Source organism: Poecilia reticulata, linkage group LG18 (assembly GCF_000633615.1).
Source record: "Poecilia reticulata strain Guanapo linkage group LG18, Guppy_female_1.0+MT, whole genome shotgun sequence".
NCBI classification, from domain to species: Eukaryota; Metazoa; Chordata; class Actinopteri; order Cyprinodontiformes; family Poeciliidae; genus Poecilia; species Poecilia reticulata.
In genome coordinates, this window is record NC_024348.1 from 8,245,538 (window position 1) to 8,258,957 (window position 13,420).

Here is a 13,420-nt window from a genome sequence, read left to right on the forward strand (position 1 = left end):
TTTTTTTTTTTTTTTTATATATATATATATATATATATATATAAATGTGGTAAACCCAGTTCAAGTTTCTTTCCACTTCTAGTGTTTCTGGTGGTTTGACCAACTCAAATTTAAAGACTTTTTAAGAGTATTATGAATTACCACAACAGAAATTACTTACCAATGATAGGTGCAAAAAAGCTAGCTAGCAAGCTAGCGAGGGTTTACTACCTGCTAGCTAGGTAGTAAGTAGCAGGTAGTCTTCATTACGTGCCTCTCAGCACGTAATGAAGACATCCGTGTGTGACTCAAACGTTTGCCAGACAGAAAAGTCCCGCGAGAAAAATAAACTACATCACAAAATTCTGTATAAAATACTCCAGAGTGTGTGTTTGTAATATAACACTATATGAATAATCTGTGTGTGGATGAAACAGGCTGGCGTTGGAGTTCCTATTGATATTTTGCACCAATTACACGAAGGCTTTGCTTTTTAAAGTCGGAGCACCAGCCGTTCTCAGTGGCTAATGGCCTCTTTGTGTCATTTTATTGATGCTTTTGTTGGTTTTTTAAGTCCAGGCTTCCGCAGGTCAACAGCAGACATTGTTCAAACCCTCTGGGGCCAATACATGCACAAGCCTGATAATAAAAAGCTTCAAGTAGGCCAATCACCCGCTGAGTAATTCATGTAGACATTCCTCTCTAACAAGCAGAGAAGGTATTTGTAGCTCTACTGTGTAGAAGTTATCTAAGTTTATCAGACAGTGACAAAGAGTAATGTCTATAAAGTCAGATTTGGTTGTGGATTCTAGCTGGACCACAATGAGTTAAGTAAGTTTGATGAATCCATTATTTTTCTTTTACATATTTAACTCACAAGGTTAAAAATATATCTATCTTCAGCACTCATCCTACAGAATTGGTCAAAAACTGACTGATGTTCAGAAATGCTACGCTGACAGAAATAAAAATTTAGCTTGATCTGTAGAGAAGTCATCCCAGACCATGATGCAGCCACCACCATGTTTCACTGTAGGTATGGCATTCCTTTACTGATGATTTTTTTTCTTCTGTGCAGCTTCTTTGGTGTTACCTTTTTCTCTCTACAGAAATGCTGTCCCATATTTTCTTCTGTAATTGACCATCTTCATTCAGTGGCAGTTTCTGATATAAGGGGAATGAGGCAACCACCCAGGGCAGCATCTCGTCAAGGGGCGGCAGTTGATATGTGCATATTATCTCATTTTTAAGGTGAAATTGTGCTTTTTGTTTGTTTTTACCTAGCAAAAACTTCTGATTTTACTAAATATAGGTTAAATCTTTAGCTTGGGGAGAACCTTTGAATGACCTACAGCTGAACTAAAACCCCGTCCACACTCAGCCAAGCTAGAGTAACTACCCTCATCAAAGCTAAAAGAAGGTTTCGTCACTTTTTTTTTTTACCTTTTACACGTTTCCTCAGGGTCTTCAGAGACATGCAGCTGCTGTGGAAGAATGGGAGGTAAATGTTTCAAGATGTGTGTCAGCCTGACCTACACCGTAGCTCAGACCTGTAGAGGAGCGGCAACAAATATGGGATGGAGAAGTTCTTTAAAGGTTTGTGTGATCATACTTAATGGTGCAAAAGGTGAAAACCGCTTCAATTTTATTTTTAATTGCATCTGAGAAAGTGGAGAGGAAACTTATGAGGCTTAAACGACACTCAAAAAACATCCTCTTGTAGGCATTTTTGAAATTTAGAAATTCAATATTTGTGGTATCGCTTTAGCAGTTGCTCTGAAGGCAGGTTAAAACATGTCCAAATGCTAATTTTAGTTCACATCTAGCAAAAGTCTTGTGAAGTTGGAAGCGTAGCTACATGTATCTCAGCAATGGGGTTCCAGGAATGACTCAGTATTTTCGAATATCATTTAATTTTCTTCTACAATCATTTAGAGGTTGAATAAGAAGTCCCAATATTAGGATTTAACTTTGTGACGCGTCTCAATTAAACAACCAGCAGCGAAACAAATTTCAGCTTCAGAAGGTTGATCCAGAACGAATGAAAACAGGGTTTTGTGGGGTTGGGGAGTTTCCTGGCGTTGAATGAAAAGCATAAATTGGATGAAAAACAGGAATTTGTGGATAGCAGATGGAAACAGATTGATAAAGAGTGAGGAAGAAATACTCCAACATTAGATTATATTTTATGGAGTTGAACCTGATTAATCAGGATTCATTTGGTCTCCTCAGGAGCGCTGCTTTGGTCTCGTCTGTCAGTTGGATCTGACGGAAGGTAATAAATCAGATTCAGTTCATTATTTTTTCCAAAAGAAAAAAATGGTTGTATGTTAACTCAATACAGTCGAATTTCAGTCTTTTTGTGTTGTAACCACGTATTTTTAAATGTTTTTGAACATATAGAAATGACGGAGCGGCAGAGTTGGATAAAAGTTGCACCTTTGAACGAACAAGCACGTTGTTTTCATGGCTTCCCAGGACACGTTTCGTTTCTGTGCCAAGCTGACTCTGAAAGGACAAAGAGTTTTTCTGAAATCAATTCTATCGGCCCTCATCTCGGTGTTTATGCTGGCCATGCACAGCAGCTCCGGGCCCTGATGGAAGGAAAACAGAAAATCAGCTCAAAGGATCAATAAAAAAATAATAAAATAAAATAAAAAAACGGAGAAACTTTACGAGTCTCGGCTTCCCTGCATTAAGTCATCAGAAATGAACCCTCTGGGACTATAAAGGGTTAAAACTGAGTCTAGGATAATATTGTTCGGCTCGTGAAATATTTATGAGCGTGATTTGATGGGGATGAAACGTCTGAAACAAAAACAAGCAGCGTCTAATTACACGTTTTCCCGATTCCACTAATTAAGGCGACTTTGAAAAGTATTTACAACTCGGAAACGATTCCACATCATCTCACGTTACAGCTGGGGATGCACCGATGTAAAGATTTGGGCCAATATTTGATATTTATATTACTCTTGTGTCTAATAAATATCAGAAAGACATTGATGTTTACCAATGTCTTATATATTTTCACCTTAAATTTTGACACCTTTAAAAAGACCCCAACTATTATTTGGTCAGCTTCCTAAAATAAAGGATTCCCCAAAAGATGAGATAAGGGAGGAGTGGGGGAGACGCTTGGCAAAAAATTACTTAGGCCATTATTTTTAGTTATTGATTATTCTACCAATTAATCAGATTTTAAAAACAGGCACATTCTTTAGACATAATTTAACCATTTTAGCATTTTTTATACAATATTAGTTATATCTTAAAAAATTACTAACAAATACGCAATTGATTTTTTTTCAATACGAAAAACATTTTATTGTCTAAAATGCCATAACAAAGTATTCCTTTAGCGTACGCTTAATCTTTCATAGCAAAGACTGTAGCTAAAAAAAATACTTCAAGCATGATTAACTAATTAATAATTGGAATTGGTGCTTATTAGATTTTTTTTTTTTTAAAGACTTTCAATGAGGTTAAGCTAAAACTGTCACTTAAGGAGTTCTGGGTACAACAGATTCACCAACAAAGATTTTTTAAATCTTAAATATAAAATGTATATATTTTTATTAAATGTATATAAAGATTATTTCAATTGATTAATTGTGAGTAATTCAACCTTATTGCACTCATGGGTCGGTACACTGCGGTGAACAATTAAAGAATTACTAAATTAGTTGACGCTTACTTCAATAATTGATTAATCGCTTCAGCCCTAAATGCAGTAACATGATGCAATAAAGAGGTTGAAAAGTGTCTAAGAATTTCAAACAGGAATATTTGGATGTCTTGGATAAGATTCTGACAGGATTTTTAAAAATGTAGCACGTTCAAATTAAGTTCAGCCAGCCAAAAGGAAAAACGTCAACATAAAAAGAGACAACACAATCTGTTTAAATCAGTGTAATAATTTAGTGGGATCAACAATTTGACATTAAATTAAATCAATGTGTCATGATTCTTTAAGCCCTTCCACTGCGGATCTCCCATAAGGCATGGCATGGTGTTTGGATCAGAACGGTTCTGCTACGGTGGCCGGTCGGTTCCCAGGCTGCCGCCAAAGTCTCAAGCATAAAGGAGACACTTCTGGGGACTTCCCAGGTTGTCGTCAATGTCTTCATTGGAGTGTAGATGTGCAATCCTCTGCGTGGGACTCCTGAATCGATCCCCTCCGGTGTTGTGGGCAAGCCATCGGTGCGTCCTCTGCTCCTGGAGAACAGCGTCTTGTCTGGACTTGCGAAGACACTTCCGGGGTATTCATGGAGCTTCCCAAACCTCTTTACCTTCTTTTCACCCACTTCATTTTTAAAAAGTTTTTTCCCCTCTCCCTTCAACCTCCTCTTTTAGTTTTCGGCATCCGTCACGTCGGATCATCTCCTCCCTCCAGTCTCAGGTGAAAGTAGGAGGAGGACAATTCCAGACTTCTTCCGAGTTTCCCCCTCGAAAAACGAGAGAAAACGCAGAGAAAGGAAAGTGCCAAAAGGAGCACATGTGAACGAGTCGCCCACACCCACTGAAGCTCTCCGGGTGAGTCACTGCTACAGGGAGCATTTTGCTTCAATGGATCCAAGAAGGCCTCCAAAAAGAAAGAAAAAAAAATTCACAGGAATTTCAACTCTGCCGACCGTGACTTGTTTGTGCAAATGAACGCTGGAAGTCTCTGGTTTGAGGAGAGGTGAGGCGTGTCCGAGCTGGTGCGTGTCCTCCGTCCCGCTCCGTGTACGGGAGGTGGAAGCGACAAATGAAAGGAGTTCAGTTGAAGAGGATGGAGTCCGGGTCTCTGTTGGCTATCTGCGCCATGTGTTTCAAGATGTCCTTTTTAGTGATGATCCCCAGCAACCTCCTGATGACGAAACACAAAAAGTTGGAGGTTAAGCTCGAACTTTTAAGACGAGAAAATGGTTCGTTGTGTTTTTTTTATTTTTATATATATATGTATCAGCTTCTGAAGGAAACATTCTAGAGAAAGAAACTGATCGTTTTCTTGTTATAGACACTAGAGAAGTCTAAAAATGGGATGTACAAGTGTGGAAGAACAGGAGGAAATTGGGATCAACCCTGACTGACCCGCCTTATACGCTTGAAGTGCGTCATCGTATATTTTCTTGACCCGAGTTTCAAATTTAGGTCAACTAAAGGTTCAAATCTGCTTCAGCTGAAAGGAAGGAATAGCTTAGAGCAGGGTGCCACATTTATTTTAATTTTAGAGCACATCAAGATGTTTAATGTACGGCAGAGGATTAGGGCTACTGGAAAAACAACAACAAAGGATTTAGACTTTTCTCAGATTAAAGTCATAATTCTGAGAAAAACGGTCATTTCAACCAACAAATAAACGGAGTCACTTACTTTCAATATTAGTTTAAAAGTAAAATTCTTATCTCTTTTTTCGCCAATGCAGATTCACTAAATTCCTCTGTACCCTCACATGTGGATCCACTCTGATCACAGCCTGGGCCTCGTCCTGTTGGCCTCAGAGCAGAGCATCTAAAACAGGCGCGTGTGAATCCTACAGGGGCCCGTTGTGCCTGCCGACGGCCTGCCAGAGGCCGCGCGCGATGCTGGGAAGTACCAACGGACTGAACCCCAAACAGTTCATTTCAGAAGAAATGTTCCAGGGGATCCCCGAGAGGAGAAAGCGTTTAAGACGCTTCTGCTGATGATTACTTTCGATCCAACAAAGACACTTCACTTAAAGAGGCATGAAGAAACTTTAAACTGCAACCCCGTGGGAAATGTCAAAGGGACATTTTGCTAAAGATTGTGATCTTACTTTTCAATCCCCTCGAAACTGTAAAACAGAACGAGAAACTGCCGTTTCACACCAACACCCACAAAGAAACTGTTTAGATTTAGACTTTGAAGTTGAGACTCTCCCGGCCGCAGCCTGCGTCGGTGGTGGCATTCCTTCTGAATGAACACAATGTGCCAAAGACAGAAAATAACAAAGGAAGACCACAACATGTGTACGTGGAAGTTGTTTGGCGGTGAAATCGTGAGAATACACACAGACTTCCACTTCCAAACCGCCCCGAAAGCCGAGATTCAACAAATCAGAGAGAGAAAGATACAACCACAGAGAGTGGTTGTATCTTTCTCTCTCTGATTTAGAGAGAGATACAACCACTTTCTGTGGTTGTATCTTTTGTTGAGGTCCGTTTGTCTGATTCCAAGAGAACAATATTAGACTTGTATAAAGTCTGACACGCAGCTGTACTGTGGGTGACGTGTTCAGGTTAGTGGGCCTCGGTGGAGCATGGTGTGGAAATGATTTCAGACAAAGTGAGGTAACTTTTACAATCAGCCGAGCAGCAGACTGAGTCCACTTTCTGGCTCTCTGAACAGAAATTTATCCCGATTTTCCAGCACACAAAAGAACATCCCCACTCAGGTGTTTGTCGTATGCTCTCACAGGAGAACTAACTAGGCTAAAAATTCTGTAGGGGTCCAACAATGAGATCTCAGCTTTCATTTGTTGCTGGAAAGTTCTAGAAAAACCAAAAATGTCAACTTTTTTTGTCCGTTTACATTGTAAAAGCCATTCAACCCACCCGTACCGCACCATTCACTCGGTTGTAGGTCTATAGGACGAGGCCTGGGCCATTAACCAAAAATTAGCCAACACAGAAATTTATGACGATGACCGACATCATTTTGCCCATGTTGGTATTTTCGATGTTTTAAAACAAGGAAATGAAAAATAATTATTTTTGTCTTTTTTTGGCCGATTTCAGGTGGACAACGCTCAGGACCCTTTAAGATGCTGCGCTACTTGTACTTCTTCATTTACTTGCAAACGCTGTAGTTTTAAAGTCCATTAAAGAGGCAATAAAAATAATTGCAAAAAAAAAAAAAACTACCTAGGACAACGGTACGATTAGCCTGAAGCTACTTGGCATCACACCACACCGTCCATTGACTGGGGGACATAAAAACGTAATTGTGACAAGCATGGGACATGTTAGCGCGTCACGTTTGTAGTCGCACAAGAATGACGCCACGTCAGGCATTTGGGTTTAACCCCGTTTGCCCAGTGAAACTCCAATTGGTACAGCATTTTAACACATCTGCTCAAACATTGCATCAGTAATTATAACATTACTTAATCTCATGAAACATTATGCCAACGCTCAGTCTACACCGAGGAAGATTCCCTCACCTATGCATTCTAGAGAGTGACTAAAACTCAATGGTATAACCAATTTTCTGATTATGACAGATAATTATTTGAGTACTTGTGGGCGCTAAATAGGCCGGTTGATTTTTATGCCTGAACAGCTAGCTTAAATCATAATAGTAAATAGAAAGTGACATCACAGTAAAGCATTGTACAAATTCCTGACACAGAAGAAAACTGAATTTTATCCCATTGCACGTGTAATAATCAGAAACGGAGGACACAACACTTCAAAGATGTGACAAGTTTTAAAGTTCCAAATATTGCCTTATTTTTTTCATGTTTGGCCCTGTGTAACGTGTTTTTGAATCTGCTAGCATATATGTCAAAATGGTTAACTGTGTGACAGCAGCTTTATTCTCAACTCTTTCATTTTTTTCTTTTACTTTTCTTACCATCGTCTTTGCATCTGGCAGATTTTTGAGAAGCAAACGTTCACATTTTCCCTCCAGCTTTTAGAACCTTCTGGATTACTGAATACAAAACATTTAAAAGCTGGGCTTTATTATATGCAGGTTCTGCAAATCACAAGCCACCCAACGCTGAAGTTGGCTTCTGATTAGACCGTGTGCTATGTCACTGAATTCACCATTTTGACATCTGGTACAGTTCAAAATCCAACCATTTCAAAGGTGGCTTGAATTATGTTACATTGAACACAGACTCTTTAAAAGCATTGTTTGTGATCTGTGATTGCCCTATTGTTTGTAAAATGTAAAAATAAAAACTTCCAATTCTATGTTTGGCCTCTCAACCAGGCCCAGATTAAAAACCGGAGGTCCATCTTAAAAAAAAATAAAACAATCTAAGAGAGAGGAACTCCGTAAAATTTGCAAGAACCTATTTTCAATAAAAGCTAGACTTAAATCTTAAGACCTTTTTCTTTAAACATCCCTCTCTCCATGGGTGTGTGTTATACAACACAAGAAAATCATACCCGTTATGTGTGACCAGACACTGGCGGAGCCCCAGTTTCCTGAAAATATCCACGGTGATGTCCATGGGTGTGTGGTCCGTGACAGTGAAGGGACTCAGGTCCATGATGCCTCGGAGGCGGAGTGGAGGGGGCGCTTCGGGCGGCTGGGCAGGGCAGTGCTCTGTGAAGACCACCAGGGAGGCGCTGACGATGCCGTCCTGACGCTTCCGGGCGTTATCTGGTAGGAGATGCAGAGCGGAGGAAAACGAGATGAAGAGCTCATCGGCATTCCAGACCAAACGTTTTACACTTCAACCAGCAAAATAACCGTTTCAGAGGCTAAAAACTGCGCCATATATCTGTTAAGGTATACAAGAATTGCTCAGAAGCCTTTTAAACCGGGACTTAATGACAACAAAAAGAGTCTCAACAACTACAATCCTCACAATCACATAAAATGGTACAATTTGAATATTTATTTAAATGAATGTTTGTATTCAGTCACAATCCGAACCTATTGATATGAGCAGGTCTCTTCTGAGCACAAATCCCACCAGCCTTTGGGATTCCTGCGAGACGACCACAGGGAAGCCGCTGTAGTGAGTGCTCTCTACCAACGTCTACGAAAAAACAACAAACAAAAAAACACGTAAGGCTATCGTGTGGAAAACAAGACATCATTCAAACATAAACATGACAAGAGATTGCCTTGAAAATGTATTCACACCTCATGAACTCCTCCACACTTTGCCACAATGCAAACACAAACTTCAGGTATTCTACTGGGATTTTGTGTGACAATTTCAAATCACAAAGTGGAGGCAAAATGAGAAGTGATTCTGAGTGTTTTATTTTTTTAACATATAAAAATCCATAAAGTATGGCATGCTTTTACTTTCATACTTTTTAGAACCTGCTTTTACTTTAATTGATATTATTTTCCATCAGGTATGAATACTTTTACAAAGTGCCATAGTAGGGCTGAAATGATTAAACAGATTAATTGTGATTAATCAGTTATTGAAATAATCATCAACTAATTTAGTAAGCGATTAATCGCTGACTAGAGTAACAAATTCAAAATAGACAATTTTCAGAAGGCAATACTCAGATCAGTAATTAAACCAAAACTGTACAAAAATATGTACATTTTATATAAAAAAATAAGCTTTGTCTGTAAATATGTTCTACCCAGAACTTTTTAGGGGGCATAGCTGCACCTAGTTCAAATTATGTAAAAGAAAATATCTCTTAAGCACCTTATGATATAATCTTACTAATCAGATCATCTTAAAAATAAAAACAGATTGATGTTAAGTCAAACTGAAAAAGACTGAACTTTTCAAATGATCGACATATAAATGATGATGGGTACACTAAAGGAATGCTTTTATTGCATTTTAGGCACAAAAAAATATTAATCGTAAAACGAATTGAATAATTTGTTTGTTGCATTTTTAACATATTTTTGATATTGTATAACTGAAAAATCTCCAGAATGTGTCAATTTTTTCATCCAATTAATTGATTAATCGATAGAATTAAATATAGAATGATTGATTACTACAGTAGTCTTTAATTGCAGGCTTGCTACACGGGGTTTTCGGTGTCCGTACCTCCACCTCCCCTACAGTCATGCCGTCCTGTGTGAGCACAGCCAGAGCAGGGTCCCCCCTCCTCGGCCTCATCACGTCCACTGCCAGGCTGCTGTGCTCAAACTCTTCCTTCGGCTCCAGGAACGGGTAACCGTTCAGCCGTATGTGAGCCTGCAGATACAAATGAGTGAATCTCTCAGCTTTAGCTGGATTAGACACACAGGAATAGACATGGCAGGGTAAAGAAATAAATGCAAATGCACCAGAAGAAAAGCAGAACAAACACAAGCAGAGCCACTCGTTCACACCTTTTGATCAGATCGTTAACTAGAAATGAGGGCTAAAGAAAACGCAAAAATCAAGTTTTTGTTTGTAGACACTTCACCTCATAAATTCCCTCTCTCCCAAAGGCGTCTGCCACCCATTTGCTGGTCATGGTTGCGGCCATGAGGGGAACGATGTACTCCAACCCGCCGGTCAGCTCAAACATGATGACCACGAGCGACACAGTCATTCTGGTCACGCCGCCTGCAACGGGACACGGGTCGGAACAACGTTAGACTTTGTCCACACAAAACACCACCAGCCACCTGATTGTTGCAGCTTCAGGGAAAAAAAACAAACGATTGCAGTTGCATCGAGGTACACGGCTTCAGCCTGAATTCAATTACATGTCTCTTGGCAGCCTCGTCCTTCTGACGACAGCTGGATGGGAGATTTATGGCGAGCGTCCGGCAACCATTTTTGAGGAATGAAAACAAGCTCATTAAGATGTCAGAAATGCAACAGATAATACCGTTCTCTGAATCGCCTCCTGATGTTTACTCTAGAAATGCTAAAACTCTTTTGGGTTTCCTGTAAGTAACGTTGCCTTTTGTCCGACCTGTCAAACATGAATAGAATTTATTTAATTAAGATTGTGTGCAAATAAGCTCACACTGGTTCGTGTTTCTTTAGTTGTAAGCTTGATAGAAACTTAAGTAAACTTAAGTAAACGCAACTATGTTAAAAAATTATTGCAGCACAGACGCACAAGAAAAAAAGAAACAGCAGAAGCAGAGCTGATTAACATGACATTCAGTTTCTTTGTATACCTTGAGTTTAAATATTCGGATCCGAGATTATTTACCATTTAAATCGCTCTGTTCTGTGAAGGAAAGCAATTATCAGATGTCTTTTTTTTCATCTAAGTGAGGGTAAAACCTAGCAGGAAGCATTTAAAGGATCTAATTTACATTGAGTAATAAGAATAAAACAAAAATCTGTCTCTGTAACAAGTTTAAATATATAAGAACAATGTTTACCAATCTTTATTTTCCATAAAAAGGAGCACACTTAATTCGCTGCTTTTTTCCAGTCTGACAACCGTCAATAAAAGGTCACTAATGTCACAAAGTTTTACAAAAATTAGAAGAAGAAAATAATTTTAGCACATGGAGAATAAACCTTTGAAATATTTTAATTTCTTTCAATTACTTCTCCAATTTAAGAAACAAAGTTAGGTATTGTCTCTCGTTGAATAAACGTCAGTGGTTAATCATTTGTACTCAAACTAAAAATACTTGACATTTGTTCTACCTATATCTATATCATCCCATCGCTGCTATTTTTTTTAAGTTTCTAAAAACATTTCCAGGAAGGACTGAACACACAATCTTAACCAGTTTAGCATGTTCAAGCTCTACATTCTCAGAATACCACCACACAGAGACTAAAGCCGTCTTTATCGAACGGCCAAGCAGCTGCCTGCTTTTCATCAACTCCAAGCTGCTTCCGGACTTTCAGAGGAAACCGCCCAATATGACATTTCTGAAATTTTCCCCCGTCACAAGCCAGATCTCCTGAATGTCTCATGTAAAGTACCAGAGATAACGCTGAGCTGCATAAATAAACTGAACTGGGCTGAAACAGCAAAAATCCAGAGAAGACGAAGCCCCACCTAAACAAGCAGCGGCCCCGACCATTGCGTAAAGGCCCGGTGTGATGCAGTCAGCCCCTGGAGAGCACCACCCTCTAAAGATGAGCCAGTCGTGGTTGTAGTAGGCCAGCTGCTCCATGCCAACGCCCAGCAGTCTGCCAGCTATCGCTCCCACAGCCATGCTGGGGATGAAGAGGCCAGAGGGAACCTGGGTGGTGATGGAAGAAAGTCAGGAAGCTTTAAGAATGCAGTTTTCCACCAGAGTTTAAAAAGCAAAGTGAGAAGGTGCCTAAATTTAGGGTATTTTCACACCTCATAGTCCGATGGACTTGGTTTGATTTGGGACCAAAATCGCAACATTTGTGTCAAACGAACCAAAACATTTGATAACCTGTTTCTTCCCTTGCCTGTGGTGGCGCTGCATCAGGAACCACTGAAGGAAACGACATGAAAACCTCTGAAGAAGACATGAGCAAGGTAAACAAAAATAGAGTAGCGTCAGATTTTAGTGGTTGTGGAATTTCTTTTTTGTCTTTGGTAAATGACCCATGGACCATTTCTCCAGCTAGCGCTAGATGCATTTGTTTTGGTTGTATTTACACAGGATGCTTTGCGCTATAGAGTCAAAAGTCTCTGGTTCACATCAACTGAACCGGGACATATATTTTTAGATAGACCAGAGCTTGCATTCTTGGTCCTCAACAGATTTTGATTGCACATTCACACCAAACAGGTCTGGTATGAATGTACCCTAAATCTAATTTGTGAAAGTTTCATTTATATGTTACATTTAAGAGTGACTTCACACCAGCCATGTTTGGTCCACTTTAACTGAACTTTAGTTCATTTGCCTAGAAAGTCTGGTTCACTTGGGGAGGTGTGAATATGCAATCAAACTCTGGTCCACCTAAAAACCTTGGTGTTCACTGTTTGGTGGAAGTGAACTCAAGTGTGGTTCTAATGCATATGTGAATGCCAAGTGAACCAGAGACCACTCCAAAAGCAGTAAGCGGACTATGGAGCATGGTATTCTGGGTAAATACCAACAAAACAAACACAAGAGTCCATCGTTAACAGGAGAAATGGCTTTTGGTCTTTTGCCAAAGACAAATCCTACAACCTCTAAGATCTGACACTACATCAGTTTTGTTTACACTTTGTGAAGAATTTTGCGCTCCTGTCTTATTCAGAGGTTTTTGTGTCGTTTCCTACAGTGGTTCTTGGTGGAGCGCCACCACAGGTGAGAAGATGAAAAGATTTTTCAAAAGATTTGAATAGTTTTGACACAGTGCAGTGTGAAAATGTAATAAATGTTGCAATTTCAGTGTCCAATCAAACCAATCTATCGGTCTGTCTGTTGTGAAAACACTTTAACACACATAAAACTCTTTTTACAAACAGAAAACACTACAAGGAAAGTTTCGTATAGTGAACACAGTTGTAAGCTGTGGTCTCCTCACATGCTTAGCAATCCCACAGAATTACGCAGGGGGGAAAAAACACCACGAGTTCAAAGAGGAGCGATGACAATTTAACAAGGAGCTAAGTACAAACAGCGAAATAAAACGTCTACGAAGCGCCTCTCCAGAAAGCGAGAGCTCACATGTGTCCTGAACTGACCTTCATGCCAAAAGTGATCACAGTGATCAGCATCTTGAAGATGAGGGCCAGGGCCAGCTGCCACAGCGCCGTGCAGAGGCCTGCCCCTGCTGGCCGGTCAGCCAGGCTGTTATCGACGCCCGTTTCTGACGTGTTGACTGGCTGGAAGAGAAAAATGAAGAAAAAAAAATGAAAAAAAAAGATCCATTATCCATAACTTAACTTGT

General features: G+C 39.7%; 1 protein-coding gene across 3 annotated transcripts in view; it reads right to left on the bottom strand.

Moving 5' to 3' along the window:
• Window positions 1-3,876: 3,876 nt before the first annotated feature.
• clcn5b (chloride channel, voltage-sensitive 5b) overlaps window positions 3,877-13,420 on the bottom strand; it is a 31,260-nt gene continuing 21,716 nt past the window's right edge. For all 3 annotated transcript variants that reach the window (XM_008435342.2, XM_008435341.2, XM_008435343.2), the window contains 7 exons: window positions 13,215-13,355; window positions 11,616-11,802; window positions 10,062-10,204; window positions 9,698-9,847; window positions 8,596-8,701; window positions 8,103-8,319; window positions 3,877-4,831 (listed from right to left, as the gene is read on the bottom strand). In XM_008435342.2, the coding sequence (XP_008433564.1) occupies window positions 4,741-4,831; window positions 8,103-8,319; window positions 8,596-8,701; window positions 9,698-9,847; window positions 10,062-10,204; window positions 11,616-11,802; window positions 13,215-13,355 (1,035 nt within the window). In that variant the 3' untranslated portion in view covers window positions 3,877-4,740. The remainder of the gene's footprint in view (window positions 4,832-8,102; window positions 8,320-8,595; window positions 8,702-9,697; window positions 9,848-10,061; window positions 10,205-11,615; window positions 11,803-13,214; window positions 13,356-13,420) is intronic.